At 35.2% G+C, this 17425-nt stretch overlaps 1 protein-coding gene across 4 annotated transcripts in view; it reads left to right on the top strand.

Annotated features, from left to right (window-relative positions):
* DPP10 (dipeptidyl peptidase like 10) overlaps positions 1 to 17425 on the top strand; it is a 648232-nt gene that overhangs the window by 488491 nt on the left and 142316 nt on the right. For all 4 annotated transcript variants that reach the window (XM_087856800.1, XM_087856769.1, XM_045804069.2 and 1 more), the window contains exons 6-7: positions 12548 to 12600; positions 12700 to 12781. In XM_087856800.1, coding sequence (XP_087712926.1) covers positions 12548 to 12600; positions 12700 to 12781 — 135 coding nt within the window. The remainder of the gene's footprint in view (positions 1 to 12547; positions 12601 to 12699; positions 12782 to 17425) is intronic.

The raw sequence follows: 17425 nt of genomic DNA, 5'->3' as shown, positions 1-17425 counted from the left end.
GATGGTTTTCTTCACTGTACAAAGCTTTTTAGTTTAATGTAATCCCATTTGTTTATTTTAGATTTTGTTGCCCTTGCCTGAGGAGACTGGTCCTCCCCACCAAAAAAAAAAAAAAAAGAAATTGCTAAGATTGATGTCAAAGAGTTTACTACGTATATTTTCTTCTAGAGTTCTAGAGTTTCAAGCTTTCAGGTCTTACATTTAAGTCTGTAATCTGAATTTTGTTTCATAAATGGTGAAATACAGTTAATTTCATTCTTTTTCATGTAGCCATCCAGTTTTCCCAACACCCTTTATTGAAGAGACTGTCTTTTTCCCCATTTTATATTCTTGCCTCCTTTGCCATTACCATAGATTGATTGACCATATAGGTGTGGCTTTATTTTTGGGCTATTTATTCTACTGATCTATGTGTCTGTTTTTGTGCAGGTATAATACTATTTTAATTAGTGCAGCTTTGTAGTATAGTTTGAAACCAGGGCACATAATACTTCCAACTTTGTTTTACTTTCTCCAGATTCCTTTGGTTACTCAGGGTCTTTCGTGGTTCCTTACAAATTTTAGGATTCTTTTTTCTAGTTCTGTGAAAAATGCCATTGGTATTTAAATGGGGATTACATTGAATTTTCAGATTGCTTTGGGAGTATAGACGTTTTAACAGTATTTTTCCAATTCATGAGCACAATATTTTCTCCCATTCATTTGTATGGTCTTCAGTTTCTTTCGTAAGTGTCTTATAGTTTTCGGAGTACAGGTCTTTTACCAACATGGTTAAAGTTATCCTTAGGGCTTTTTTTATGCAAATGTAAATGGGATTATTTTCTTAATTTCTCTTTCCAATAGCTCATTATTTATATCCAGAAATGTAGCCAATTGGGGCACCTGTGTGGCTCAGTTGGTTAAGCATCTACCTTCAGCTCAGGTCATGATCTCAGGGTCCTGGGATTGAGCCCCGCATCAGGATCCCTGCTCAGTGGGGAGTCTGCTTCTCCCTCGGCCTCTCCCCACCCCCACTGGCTCCTGCTCTCTCTAATAAATAGATAAGATCTTAAAAAAAAAAAAAAAAGAAATGCAACCCATTTCTTTGTGTTAATTTTATATCTTGCAACTTTACTGAATTCATTTATCTGTTCTAGTAGTTTTGTAGTGGAGTCTTTAGGGTTTTCTGTATAGTATCATGTTATCTACAAATAGTGACAATTTTACTTATTCCTTTCCAGTTTGGATACCTTTTATTTATTTTCCTTGCCTAATTGCTACAGGTAGGACTTCCAGTACTATGTTGAATAAAAGTGGCAATTCTGGGCATCTTTCTCTTATTCCTAATCTTAAAGAAAAAGCTGTCAGCTTCTTAATATTGAACACGATGTCAGCCATGGGTTTGTCATATATTCCCTTTGTTATGGTAAGGTATGTTCCTTATAGACTCACTGTGTTGAGAGTTTTTATCACAAATGGCTGTTAAATTTTGTCAAATGCTTTTTCTGCATCCGTTGAGATGATCATATGATTTTTCCCTTTCCTTTTGTTAATGTGTATCACACTGAGTGATTTGTTGATGTTGAACCAACTGTGTTACTTCATCCCTGGAGTAAATCTTGATTGTGTTATGTGATACTATTAATGTATGATATTCAGTTTGCCAATATTTTTTGAAGACTTTTGCATCTATGTTCATGAGGAATATTGGCTTCTAATTTTCTCTTTCTTTTCTTTCTTTCTTTTTTTTTTTTTTTTTGTAGTGTCTTTGTCTGGTTTTGATATCAGGGTACCGCTTGCCTCTTCAATTTTTTGGAACAGTTTCAGGAGTATAGGTACTAACACATTAAAGATTTGGTAGAATTCACCTGTAAAGCCATATGGTCCTGAACCTTGTTTTTTTGGGAGTTTTTAAATTACTGATATGATTTCATTACTTATAATTAGTCTATTCAGATATTCTATTTCTTCATGATTTAATCTTAGAAGATTGTGTGCTTCTAGTAATTTATCCATATCTTCTAGTTGTTTCTTAATGTGTTTGCATATAATTATTTATAATACTCTCTTACGACCCTTTGTACTTCTGTGGTATCAGTTGTAACTTCTCTTTCATTTTGGATTCTATTTATTTGATCCCTCACTCTTTTTTTCTTGATGTATCTGGCTAGAGGTTTATTGGTTTTATCTTTTCAAAGAACCAGTTTTTAGTTTCACTGAAATTTTAGTCTCTATTTTATTTATTTCTGCTCTGATCATTGACCATTTCTTTTCTTCTACTAAAGTTGGGCTTTGTTTTGTTGTGTTGTTGTTATTGTTGTTGTTGTTGTTGCTTTCTTTTTCTGCATCCTTTAGGTGTAAATTAGATTTGGGGGGTGGATTTTTCTTGAGGTAGGCCTGTATCACTATGAACTTCCTTCTTGGAGCTGCATTTGCTGAATCTCATAGATTTTGGAATATTGTATTTCCATTTTCATTTGTCTTCAGGTATTTTTTTTTATTTCCTCTTTGATTTCTTTGTTGACCCATTGATTGTTCTGTAGCATGCTGTTTTGCCTCCATTTATTTGTGTTTTTTCCAGTTTTCTTGTTGTAATTGATTTTTACTTACATAATATTTTAGTTAGAAAAGATGCTTGATATGACTTTAACATTCTTTAACTTATAGGTACTTCTTTTATGGCCTAACCAGTGATTTATCATGAAGAATGACCCATGTGCATTTGTCAAGAATATGTGTTCAGTAGTTGGATGAAGTATTGTGTGTGTGTGTGTGTGTGTGTGTGCGTGTGTGTGTATAAGGTCCACCTGGTCTACTCTGTGTTTTAAGGCCAATGTTTCCATATTGATTTTCTGTCTGGATGATCTATCACTTGTCATAAGTGGGATATTAAAGTCCCTACTCTCATTGTGTCATTGCCAATTTCTTTCTTTATGTCTATTAATATTTGCTTTTTATATTTAGGTGCTTCTCTGTTGCATGTATAAATTTTAATGAATGTTATGTCCTCTTTTTAGAGGACATTATCATTATGTAATATCCTTCTTTGTCTTTGTAACAGTGTTTATTTTAAAGTTTATTTTGTCCAGTATGAGTATTTCTAGTCCAACTCTTTTTCTTTCCATTTTCATAGAATATATTTTTCTATCCCTTCACTTTCAGTCTGTGTATCCTTTTGGTTTGAAATATTTTGCGATTGCAGTATATAACTTGGTCTTGTCTTTTTGGTTTTTGTTTGTTTGTTTTTGATGTATAATTAGCATACAGTGTTACATTAGTTTCAGGTGTACAGTATAATGATTCACTAATTCTATGCATTACTCCTTGCTCATCATGATAAGTGTACTCTTAACCCTCTTTATTTATTTCACCCATGTCCCCTCTGGCAATGATTAATTTGTTCTCTGTATTTAAGAGTGTTTTCTCTCTCTCCCTCTCCCTCTCTCTCTCTCCCTTTCTCTTTCTCTTTCTCTCTTTTTCTCTGTTTGATTTCTTAATTCCACATAAGAATGTAATCATATGGATTTATCTTTCTTTGTCTGACCTGTTTCAATTAGCATTATACACTGTAGGTCTATTCATGTTGCCAATGGCAAGATCTCGTTCTTTTTATGCCTCAGTAATATTACATTGTGTATATATACTACATCTTCTTTATCCATTAATCTATGGATGGACACTTGGGTTGCTTCTATATCTTGGCTATTGTAAATAATGCTGCCATAAACATAGGGGTGCACATATCTCTTTAAATTAGTATTTTTCTTTTAGTAAATACCCAGTAGTAGAATTCCTGGATCCTATGGTAATTCTACTTGTAATTTTTTGAGAAACCTCTGTACTGTTTCCTTCAATGGCTGAGTCTTATTTTGTTGTTGTTATTGTTTTCATTTTTTTTTAATTCAGCCACCCGATGTCTTTTGATTGAAACATTTAGCCCATTTACATTTAAAGTAATTATTAGGAAGTATGTACTTATAGCTGTTTTGTTAATTTGTTTATGGTTGTTTTTGTAGTTTTCCGTTCCTTTCTTCTCTTAGACTTACTTTATGATTTGATGGCTTTCTTTTGCATTATGTTTGGGTCTCTTTCTCTTTATTTTTGTAAATCTATTGTAGGTTTTTAGTTTGTGGTTACTATGAGGTTCATACATATTGACTTACCTATATAGTAGACTATTTTAAACTGATCAAATGTATTCTAACCTCTGCAGTTTAACTTCCCCACCCTTCTTTTTTAATGACATATCTTACATCTTTTTGTTTTCTGTACCCCCTAACTACTAATTGTAGTTATAGATGATTTCACTATCTTTGTCTTTTAACTTTCGTACTAGCTTTTTAAGTGGCCAATCCACAGCCTTTATTATATATTTGCCTTTACCAGTGAGATTTTTTTTTCTTTCATATACTTTCCTATTTCTAGTTATGGCTTTGTTTAGTAGTGATAAACTCTAATTTTTGCTTGGATGGGAAACTATTTCTCCTTCAACTCTGAATGATAACTTTGACAGGTAGAATATTTCTGGTTTTAAGTTTGTTTGTTTTTCCTTCTAGCACTTCAAATATATCCTGCCACTCCCTTCTGGCCTGCAAAGTTCTGCTGAAAAATCAGCTTATAGTCTTACATTGTTTCCCCTATATGTGATAATTTGTTTTTCTCTTGCTGCCTGTTAGATTCTGTTTACCTTAACTTTTGCCATTTTAATTATATTATATCTTGGTGTGTATCTCCTTGGGTTCATTTTGTTTGACATTCTCTATCCTTCTTGGACCTGGATGTCTGTTTCTTTCTCTAGGTTAGGGAACTTTTCAGCCATTATTACTTCAAATAAGTTACTGCCCCCTTTCTCTCTTCTCTTTCTGAGATCCCTCTAATGTTAATGCTAGTCCTTTTGATATTGTCCCTGAGATCCCTTAAAGTATTCTTATTTTTTTTTTAATCTTTTTCTCTTTCTTTCTTTTCTTTTCTTTCTTTTTTTTCTCTTCTCTTTGTGTGATTTAACTATTCTGTCTCCCAGGGCATTGATCCATTCTTCTGTATCATCTAACCTTTTGCTGCTTCCCACGAGCACATTTTTCATTTCAGTTACTATATTCTGTAGCTCTGGTTGGTTCTTTCTTATATTTTCTCTTTGTTGAAGTCCATTCTCACTGTGTTCTTCCATGTTTCTCCCACTTTTGTTGAGCAGTCTTAGAAGTCTTTATCAGATAAATTACTAGTCTCTGTTTTATTAGTGTTTGTTTGTTTTGTTTTCCTCCCTTGGAGTTTTATCTTATTCTTTTATTTGGGACCTAGTCCTCTGTCTCTTCATTTTGTTTGGTTTTCCATGTTAAACAAATACATAAAAACATTATGAATTAGGTGGTATAGCTACCTCTGCCAGTCTTGAAGGAGTGGTCTTGTGTCAGAGTATTCTTTTTTATGAACTGTGTATGCCTGGTGGCTTTGTCTAGCCAACTGGGGCTGAGGCTGGGGGTAATCCCAAGATGTGTAGCACTGGGCTGCCTTGCTGAGATTGCTGGAGCTGCTGTATGCCAGGAACACAAAGTGCACTGGGGCATCCCTGGCAGGCCAGATAGAGTGTGTAGACCCTATTCCCACCTCTGCTATCAAGGTGGAGAAGGAACATAAAAAATGGAGTTCGCTAGAACCTCTGACCCTAGAAAGAGTTCCAGCAATTCCCTACCTGTGTGTCAGATGCTCTAAGGTTAGTAAATAGATTGATTTTTTTTTTTCTCACTTAGACTCCAGTTGCCCTTTAAACTACTGGGGTTTTTGTTTTTGTTTAGTTGTTTTCTGTTTGCTTACTTGTTTTTGGCTGTGCCCCAGGGCAGGGGAGGGTCTGTTGACAGACCCTTCAGTGATATCTCTCCCTACTGCAGGTATCACATTAGGGGGTGGGGTTCCTGTCATTACTGTGTCTCTGTCTCTTCTACCCTTGTCTATGTGGTCTTTCTAGTGTTTGTTGTGTAGAAGCTGTTCATTCAGCCAGCAATTCTTTGGAGAAATCTCTCTATACGTAGGTGCAGATTTGGTGTGTCTGTGGGACGAGGTGAATTAAGGGTCTTCTTATGCCATGTTGGAACCTCTGTTAGTAAGACTTTTAGTCAAGAAAGTAACATGTTGCCAATTGAAGTATGTTTGAGTTTTTCTTGCTTTAGTCTCTTGGTATAACCTCGTGTAATAACTAAATAATTTCCATATAGTTTGTCCGTTAATTTTTGTAACAAAACAGTTGGATATATCCCGCTTTCTGCATTTTTCTGTTGAGCAGATTAAATATTTTAAGTAAGTTGCTCAAGAAAACATAAATTAAGAATTGATGCCATTGAAATGAAGAAAGAACTTTTTCACCAAAGTTGCTGGGGAATGAATGACCACTTTTCTAAGTTACATACTTGGCTTACCTGCAAAATACCTATATATGGAAATATTGATTTTCATTCTTGCCTTTCTAGTTCTAGCACTACCTCGAAACTATGTTGAGTTTGTTTCTCACTCTGTCCTCTTGCAATATATTTATTTCTGCATTGACAGGCTAGAGAGAAAACTAGTTTATACTTGGTTAGAGGATGTATAAATTTATTTCAGTACAAATTGAAAATCTACTGCACCACTGTTAGTAATTGACCTTTAAATGCTATTCGGGTTATCAAACCAGATATTTTCAATGATGGTACATTGGAAATAGTTTAATGCCAGTTGGTGTGAAAGTAGCTCATTTGCATTAATTAATGTGGAAAGGTCTGGTACATGAAAATATTTTATTACAAAGAGTGGCGTTGTCAGTGAGGTTGGTACTTTAATCAGAGGTATATTATGGGGGAAGTTCCATGTCAAATAATTGAGAAACTTGGGTTATGGAGTATCACTGAAATGAAATTTGCATTATAGACATCTCATGAACTGAATTCTAAGAACAACTTGAGGGGGTTGTTTATGATGAGCAGTTAATTTATTTAACAGGGAACGTATTGGAGAATGATCTATTCTGCTCACCCAAAGATCTCCTATTGTATAATAAAGTATATTCTTCTTGTGCTGGCTGTTGATAATATTTAGCCCAGTTAGATTATATTCCAGGCACCGCAGTCCTACCTGAAATTGAGAAATGATGCCCAGGTAATTTTTGGTGTGCTGTCGGCTTTTTAAACTTAGATCATCAGCCATCCATTTTCTTAACTAAAATAAATGTATTAAATGAAAACATGTTTACCTAATACAATCTCACATTAGGTTTCTACTTACATATATGCTGAAAGTATCATATTTCAATTCAGGGTGACTATACTATGCAATTCAGAGAGAGTACATGATGAATACTGATAGCCCAAATAATACCCTATTTTTCCAGACTGGAACACAGCTAGACCCCATTAAAGCAAGGAAAAATATAAATATTACTTGACTGTGTATCTTGTATGGTGATGGCATCATGCTGCCTACAGGCGACCAGAATGACTAAATTTGTTTTGTGGCAGATAGTCTTTTTTTCTATTAGCAAGTTTATTTTTATTTGTTTTTTCATATAGGTTTTGGTGTAATAGAGCTGAATTCGAGCAACACCTAAACTTTTATCTTTTTCACCAACATCTATATTTCGTTCCACCATCTTGAGTATTTTACTATGTCTACTACTACCATAATGGTGATACAATCAAAGAATCCTGCATAATTCCTTTTTGTGGTACCACATTAAAATTGTCCTCACATGTTTGGAATCTGTAAGATTTAGATTCCAATCTTGGTTTTTTTAACTGTATATCTTGGATGAACAATATCTAAAAGTTTATGATGAACATTAGATGCTGAAACAAAAGAAAGCAGATTAAAATACTTGTCAATAAATATTAATATACCTTTAATTTCTGCCCATATTTATTTTCCCTTTCAACCAATTCTTGTTCAGTATTCACAAAGCTTTTTTCATACAGTGTTTTATAACTATTTCTGTAGAGCTGCAGCTTGTAATTTTATGAATTGTATTTACTACATTAGAGTATCCTAATAGTCTAGTTCTTCACTGCATAATATAGATAAAATTTTTCCAGCAACAGAGTCACTGCTTACTCATTTTGAAAGATATTCCATTATCCTAGAACAAACTTGGCATCACCGTACCATTTACTTCCAAGAGAAAATAATGCCCTTTTGCCTGTACTGTCTTTTTTCTTTCACTGGCATTCTTTCGTAAGTGCTATTTACTCAGAGACTTGCTTCCTTACATTTTAGTTTTCCTAACTGTTTGAGTCAATGTTAAATCCATAATCCTATTTTACATTTTCTCCAGGCCATGAAAATGCATGCTATTTATACCAATTCGGCTGTTAAACTGCAGTGCAGAAAAAGCTTTGGCACCCTGAGATATAAACCTCTGGTTTAATCATAAATTACTAGAGTGCCCTGTTCTTTTTTCTTGTAAGTGTAACTCTCCTTGACATGAATCTCCATAGAGTGTTAGGTAATAACTGATATTCTAAGAAAAAAAAAAAAACCTGTGAAAAACAGCTAAAGGAGAAGGGGATTTACATTTTTAATCTGATCTGTTAGATCGTCTTTCCAAAATGAAATCTCTCTTCACTGCGGTAATCACAATCAATTCATGCCTATTCCTGTCAATAAATCTTTGGATGATGGCTTAATAGGTCTTTCAGAAATGAATCTTTTGCAAAGCTGGAGTAGTGCTTCCTGTCCCAGCTCCCTGAAAGAGAATGTGCAAAGAGATTAAGTCACGATATTCAGACAGACATGAGCTCAAATTATTGTTCTGTCTCGTACATAAACTTCCAGTGCTTCCAGAGCCTGTTATGTGAATTATAAATGATAGCCTCTATTTCTTAAGGTGCATTTAAATGTTAAATAATATATTTAAAGCACTCGGAAGAGTCCAGTATATAGTATATGCTGAATTCAAAAATTATTACTGTTAAAGTTACAATCTTGAAACCAAAAAGAATAATTGCATCTTGGAAAACCTATAGATTTATAATCTACAAATCCTAATTTAATCACAGCCTGCAACAGAGTGCTCTAAACTAATGTAATGCTTCTTAACCTTGTCACCCTGACTGGATCAAGGGCTCCTTGGGGACAGGAATTACCTTTATTATGGCTTTTGCATTTGGCAAGTACTTAATTTATGAGTTGCACATAATTTGTATTCAATAAATGTTTATAAACTGACAGATAAAATACAGTAATAAATAAAAATTACCAACTGGTATTCTTTTGTATTTTATCCTATTTTTAAAATAATCATGATTTTTCTTTTTATTAGTACTTAGTACAGGGCATGTGTCAAAGAAGTTGCTTAACAGATATTTGATAAATGAATGGCGGTAGCTAGTTTTCATTTACAGAATGTGAATGCCACCATTCCGGAGAACTACTGTATTTTTCTTGTGCCCAGGTTCTGGCAGGCCTTAAATGTGCCTGCTTTTTTCTTTCCTCCAGTAATATATCATGCTATGTCTACATTACCAGTACAGTTGATCTTCATTATTTCTGGATTCCAGATTTCCAAATTCACCTGCTTTCTAAAATTTATTTTTAACCTCAAAATCAATCCTTGCTGTGCTTTCTTAGGCATTCCCAGACAGTGCAGAGCCACAGAACATTTGAGTTGCCAGATACAAACACACTTTCCCAGCTGAGATCAAACAAGATGACACTCTGCCTCCTTGATTCAGCTGTCATACTGTAAATTAGTGTCCTTTTCATGGTCTTTTTAATGCTCTGTTTTTCACGTTTGTGCTTTTTGCTTCTGGGTTTGCTGTTTAAAATGCCCCCCAAGCAGAGTATTGAAGTGCTGTCTAGTGTGTCGCTAGGTACAAGGGGCTGTGATGTGCTCTACAGGGAAAGCACACATGTCAGATAAATTTTATTCAGGCATGAGTTATAATGCTGCTGGCCATGAGTTCAGTGTTAGGGAATCAACAATATTAAATATTAAATACAGTGTCTTTTCAAAGAAATGCACATGAAACAAGGTTATGTACTGATGCGTTGATGAAAACGTTGCAACCAGACACTCAACAGGAATCTATGCCTGTATTTCTTCGAGGAGGCTATGGTTCAGTATTTGCTAATTCAGTGTTTGCGATGACCTATAGAATAGAACTACAGCAAGTAATGAGAACCAATTATTCCACTCTCAGTCATAAACATTTAAGTAATCAGCCTCTTCTTGAGGTTCCCAAAGTAATGTAGAAATGATAAGGATGAGCTTGGATTGCCAGATCTTATGAAGCTTTCTGTACCACCCAGTACCTTTGACATCATGATATTTAACGATGGGACATCTCAAGGCCAGCTTCCAGGAGTAAGCTTTGATCAAGTTTTTACATCGTATTTCTCAAGTTTGCCCCACTCCCACTACCTTTGCCCTAACCATTCACACTCTGTAACAGGCAGTGGGGCATCATGTGCAGAGATGCGATGAATATGTGATTTCTGGCTGTGAAATGTCTTTCTCCCCAAGGATCTCATCAGATGTTCAGTTTGGCTCTCATTATGCAGCAGCCAATCATTACAGGAAAAAGACTGTTCCTAGCCTTTGTGACTCCAATTTTATCCTCTCATCCTGAAATAAGACCTACCTAGTTAATGTAGAAGAGGAATCTAGGATAAAAGGAAATGAGGAAATGATAATAATAATAGACATGCTATCGAAGGAGCCAGGGTAGGGAGGAGAGTGATTGAGAGAGAGAGAGAGAATGCAGATTAACACAGTGAATTTAGACCAGTGCACCTCAATACAGGTGTTCAGTAAAGCTAAATACAGTTGTCTTTGAAAATCTCCTTTTTGAAATCTCTGTAACATTATGCAAACAAACAAACAAAAGGAAACCTCCACCTCTAACCCTGTTCAGGATCCCTCCTAATCCATACTGGTTATATTCTCTTGTGGGCATAGAGTGCTTTTTTAATGATGGAAAATTATAAAACAAGAAGTATTTGAGATCTACTGGGAGTAAGCATGCACACGCACGCAGACACCCACCAAAGATGAGCAGATTTAGAGGACAGCTGTAAGCTAGGAACAAAGGGCTAGGTTCTAATTATCTGCAGATGGCAAACTCCTGGCTTTGTACATCACCTGTAGAGGAGGTGAAACCCTGTAACCTGTTACTTCCACCTGCTCTGGATTTGCACACAAGTCAAGATTAATTTCTTTATTGTGGTCTTCCACCTCAGTGCATGAGCTAAGGGGAAAATGTCATATTGGGCTAAGAACTACGAAGCAAAAAGTGGGTTTATATATCCCTCTCCCTGAAGTACCTCATTTGTAGGACATTGTTGGGAGTCCTTTGGATTCATACATTAAGAAGAGCCAGCAACCTCTATAACAAGAATTCTAGAAAGAGAGCAAAATTTAGTTGTTATATCTGGTTTGTCTTGGTTGTTTGGGCTACTTTGACTACAACAGTAATGCCCAGGAACTCTTTCTCTCAAGATGCATGGGAGCCTAGAATTCAGCTACAGTGTGTTAGGTAATTAACAGACAGGGTGAACAGATAGACTTCTTTTACCCATAACGTCATTGGCACATTTGTCTGCTTGGAAGATGAAGTGCTCACTTGGCAGTTTGCTTTGGCAACAGAACTTTCTGAGATGGGAGAAAAAAATGTTTATAGAGGTAGTCACATTTCTTATCTTTTTGTCAGCTATAGTAGTAAATTCAAGGTTTAAGATTTGTAGTCAAATATGTAATTTTATAGAATACAGTGTGAACGCCAAAACAGACACCAGGAAAAATTATTTTTGCTTCTACAACTCTATAGCAAAGGCAATCTTAGGTTTAATAGTTATGTTTAAAGGCGTAGGAGAATAAGGCTTCATTATAAAACACAATACTATAATAGATGGTGGAACAATTGCAATTTCCATGCAAAGAGACAACACTAGTATTGCCTTACCAAATATGTGGCCAATCATGTGTAATTGAAGCTATTATTGCAGCAAGAAGAAATAACAATTTGACTTCTAGGAAGTTTTAATTGACAGTATTATATTTGTGCAGTGTATATCCACTATAGGAAAAAAAGAAGTTTTTATAATTGTATGCTGAAAAAAGAAAGTATCCGTGTAAGTTTTCTCCTAGGATGTCCTGGGGAGGGGAAGGGAGAACCTGAAAAAGTTCAGGACACACAAGAGGAATTCGTCTAATGTAACCGAAGCATAGACTAGGTAAAGGGAAGTAGTAAACGGTAAAGCTGGAAAAGCATGCAGAACCCAAAATACCAATATCCTTGAACATCGGTGAAGCAGCTTGAACTCTATTTTATAGGCAGTGAGGAGTCATTTAGCATTTCGAGCAAGACAACAATATAATCACAATTATATTAAGAATAGAGTGAACTGAATAAGGGATTGAGCTGATGGTCAGAACAGTCATGAAACTCCTGGAGTAAGGCTCAAAACTGTAATATTTCACATTCTGATTGCTCTCTAAAATTGGTTCTTGGATTGCCTGGATTTGATCAAGAATACGCCTACACCTTACCATGGAGCTTTTATTCCAAACTAGGGTCCATAACTCTCTCTCTTTTTTTTTTAATTTCAGATTTTTCATTATTCCTATACCGCTTCGTATGTGATTTACAACATACACACTAGGTAAGTTCTTTGGTTTTCTGGTTTTCATGAGCAATTGTCCAACTAAACTGTTGGTGTAAGTGTCAACTTGTTCATGTAAAATATTTACCTTTCTTCAAGGGAAGTTTGGGAGTTAAATCCTCCAGAAGTAGAGGATTCCGTCTTGCAGTATGCAGCCTGGGGTGTCCAAGGGCAGCAGCTGGTAAGCACAGGCATTGGTCCTCACCAAGTACTGTCAGTCACGGTCCTATGGAAAATGTTTACAGAAGTCACTTCCTTGTGCACATTATCCTAATACATTTGAGGCTTTCTATTTACCTTTACATCTTTTATCTAGTATTCCACTTTAATAATATAAAAATAATAACAGTATCATTTTATTAATTAATTAAAGAAGAAAAAAAGGGCTTGTAGAATAATGTGTGATTAAACTGCGAGTTCATAATGGAACCTAGAAGAGATCCAAGAATATCAAGGTCGAGTTCTGTGGAATTTCCATCCCATAACATTGTCAAGTTTATTTCTTCTTAAAGCATTGTTCAGGGTGGAAATTTAAGACAGTGGTTTACACTTGACAGTGGTCTCGTAGGGGAAGATTTCTCATCATACTAGATTTTCAAATTATCACAGACTCAGAAGAGAAGTACTGATGTATAAAAGCAGTCTGACCAACACAGTATTCTTGTCCATGCCTCATGGTGAAAGTATAAAGACTTTAAGGGGATATTACTCAGGAAGTGGTATTTCTTGGTCATATAGCGTGTGAATGCTCAAATGTAGTACACACTGCCGAATTGATTTCTAAATTGCTTGAGTGTTTTTACTCCTGCCAGTGACAGTGTGAGTTCCCTTTGTATGCCATATTCTTACTAACACCTAGTTTTTCCAGACTGTCATATTATTTCTTAGTAATGACATTATTGCTTCTTCCATTCCAATTTTTGTATTTTCTGTTTTATTAAGATGTTCTTGCAATGGATTATGAATTAAAAACAGTATTTTGCCTTTATCTTTTGCATATTTAAAGAAATTTTGTGATACTGTATTTAGTACAACTATATTTGACTATCTCTGGGTCCATTCCATTATAATATTCCTAAAAAGTGGCAGCAGAAGCTGCGTAGGATATGCTAGATATGGAGATGTTTGATTCAGAGAAGGCATGAATCAGTGTATCCATGGACATGGTGAGTGGGCAGCAAGACATGGACAGGGGCTCTAGTCCTACCTGTTTTACTCTGATCCTGTCAACCAGAGAGCTGGTCTGTTACACCAAAGGCAAATTCCAAACACCCAACCTTCCAGAAACCAGAAACCCTAGACAACTTCATGTTTGTGTCATTGGAGGATCCTTAGGAGGTTCTTTGAAACTTCCATTTGTTTTAAATAACTGTCATTCTCCAAGCCTTAGAGGAACCTACACCTGTGCCAAAATCATAATTTGATACCCTCAAGGAAGTAGTATTAATTGCATGCATTTTCTTTAATGATTCCTACTTGTTATTGATTACTTATTCTTTAATATAGTTGATAAAATCATAAAAAAGACCGGAGGTTTATAAAAATCGTAGATTCTCTCATGGGCATCATTTTTCAGGTGCTTAAATCCTGGGTCCATTTCTTACTAGCTGTTGACCTTCAGAATTACTTACTATCTGTATGACTTCCTTTCCTTATCCTAAGATAGTGGCAGTAACCGTACTTCACCAAAAATGCTGGTCTCGTGTTTAATGTATAAGTATAAAACTCTTTGGATAAAATCTGACATACAGTATTTTAGAAGTGTTAATTTTTATTATTTTTTAAAAAGTTTAAAAAAAATACCTTTGTCACTTGACATTTTAGTCTGGGAGTTTTAGTTTCACTAGTTGTTTGGGGAATGAAGCCTAAGTTCTTTGTAAAGCCATATCCCAAAGTCCTTTGGGAAAGTTTTGGGATAAAGTCCATATTTGTCAAGGTTCTCCTTGGTGTACGTGTAAATATAAATTCAATATAAATTGAAGAATGCATCTCCACAAATGCTAATGGTCCATTTCATGTGAGTATGACAGGCTCTGTCAATATTTGAAGCCATCAGCAAACTCAGCAATGTGATTTTATTAGAGATGAGTCATTACAATACTTTAATTAGTTTTGCATTAAATTAATCAGAGTCCTGTAGTGTTTATAAACTAAAGACAATTAATTTTTCATCCTTAATTCTCAGTTTCTAATTTTATTTGCTATAAAAGAAATCCCTGGCTGTACAAAAGAGAGGTAAGAGATTGACATAATTTATAGATAAGAGGGTCAGAATTAGAGCTCACAGGGAGAATTTTGCATTAAAAGTAGACATGGAAGAAGTCAATTTGAATGTGGCAAACTTTGTGGAGAAAAAAGAAACAAAACTCTGATACAGTACGACATGCATTATTTAGACAAGTGGTGAACAGACCACTTTAGTTGTAGTAAATGCTTTATAAAAAGAAATGGTGGGCCCTAAAACAGAAAAAATATCTTGATCATTCAACTGGAAAGGCTTCTGGTTTAAGAGAGTAAGCCCCCCCCCTCTTTTTTTTTTCCAAAAATAACTTTGTCTTATAAAAGTTAAAAATCACTCATAGGACATTTTCAAGATTTGCATAAGTATATGAATTCATAGAAATTCATATGTAAATCTACCACAGGAATTTAAAGACTTTGAAAATCAGATGAACAGGTTTGAGCTTTGGCAGGGAAAAACATTTCACTCATTAGAACTTGAAATCTAGGATTCAAAACACCTCAGCTCAAGCCCAGGTTCCTTTTGCAGTTTGTGACGTAAGGAATGCTGCCAGTTCTAAGGTTGAGCTTACTTATATTAAAAATGACAGAAAATCACAACCACTCCCAGTTTTGTTTGAAGTTTAAATAAGATGGGGCGTGTGCCCAAGTCAAGATTCTCCAGAAAACAGAACCAATAGTGTGTGTGTATATATATATACACACATGGATTCTCTCTAAAGGGAATGAGGGTAAAAGAAAGAGAGATTTTAGGGTATTGGCTCATGAGATTACGGGGCAGTCTGGCAGCCTGGGAACTCAGATAAGGGTTAATTTTATAATCTTGAGCTGCAGTCCTGAGGCAGAAGTCCTTCTTCAGGAAACCTGTTTTTGCTGGTAAAGCCTTCCACTGATTGGAGAAGGACCGCTCACATTATTTTTTTTCTAAAAATCAACTAATTATAAATGTTAATCACATCTACTGATTGCTTTCATAAAATATGTTTGACCAAGCAGTTGGACACCATAACGCAGCCAAGTTAACCCATAAAATTAGCCATCACAGAATAGTAATTGCTTAATGAATGTTGGCTATCAATTTGACTCCCACTTGTCCTTTCCTACCGTAACACACTGTAATTCAGTTGTTTCATCTTTCACCTAAATATGCCTTCTTCACTCGCTCGCCACTCTAATCCAGCATCTGCAGAGCTATGTGTTGAAAATGCAGATTCTTAACAGCTCCCACAGGTTCTAAAATGTCATTGATGTGACACACGGGATGGAGCTAAGGTGACATGTTATCTGCCTCCTGCCATTCCACTGCAGAGAAGAAGCACAGATTTTTCTCTATGTGGACCAAACTCTGCAATTTTCAGAGGGTAATTTCCTTCATGCCCCTGATTCGTTCCCCTTTGTGTACCAGGTCATTGTTTTCTTTTCATCCGAAGTCTTTGTCCAAAGACTAAAATACAAAATGCTAAAATATTCCTCTTCTCTGATAATTTTTCTCTGATATTTCTACATGCTAAGTGAATTACTTACTTCTCACGATTCTAACATTCTTCTCTTTTATCTCAAATTATTTAATATTTTATTTATTTACATTGCTGTCTACCACAGCTGACGTATGATGCTTTCCATAGAAGATGGAATACAGAATATGCTAAACATATCCCTCCTTCCCTCCCTCCCTTCCTTTCTCTTTCTTTCTCTCTGTCTTTCCCTCCTCTTCCTCCTTCTTCTTTGTAAAACTCATTTTAGCACAAGGCAAAATATAGCTTTAATAAATATCTGGTTGCACTGAGCAATTAATGAAAGACTGACGGCTGTTTGCATGGATGATCGGATACCACAGAGGGTTTTGAGGATGGCATGATGTAAAGAGAATTCCTGCATGAAAGGACAGGTCTGGTGGAAGAGTTCAGGTTAGACTGTAAGCAATTGAGTTTACAGGCAAAGAGCTAGGTTTAGAGGTTATTGTTATAATCTGGAACTGAGTTATAAATAATATATTTAAGAGATAAATACATCAACTGTTAAACTGAGATATAAAATTTGATCACAGTCTGGCAACAAAAATTGTCTTACACTCATTCAGATACATTAAATTATACAAATATTATATCAGTGTATTTCTACACTTAGTATACAAGTGTATTTCCAAATCTCATAACAGACTCCTAATTTTTTAAGTCACTTTATTGAGAACAAATAAAAACTGATACATACAAATGGCTGTACTTTGCTCTGGGTACATACAAAAGAGTGTACATATTTTGTGTAAGACTTGATGAGATGGAGATAAGTATATACCTGTGAAACTGTCATCACATTCTAATGCCATAAATATATCCATTGTGTCCAAAAGTTTCCCACGGCCCTATTTCTTTTTGTGTGTGATGAAAACACTTGCCATGACAGACTTCTTTGATATTGCTCATATTTTTTCAGTGTATTCAGGGTAAAATAAAATCATCATACCCATCTTTCCAATGGCACAAAGCTTTAAAAATATCCAGTGTTTTACTTGTCACAATCTAGGCATTTGAAGAAATCACTTTTTCTACATTTTATTACCTGTATCATTAAAAAATGTAATATT

The sequence above is a fragment of the Ursus americanus genome, chromosome 1 (genome assembly GCF_024610735.1).
Source record: "Ursus americanus isolate L20-20 chromosome 1, mUrsAme1.1.p, whole genome shotgun sequence".
NCBI lineage: Eukaryota > Metazoa > Chordata > Mammalia > Carnivora > Ursidae > Ursus > Ursus americanus.
The sequence above is the reverse complement of the archived record's forward strand: the minus strand, read 5'-3'. Positions and strand labels throughout refer to the sequence as shown.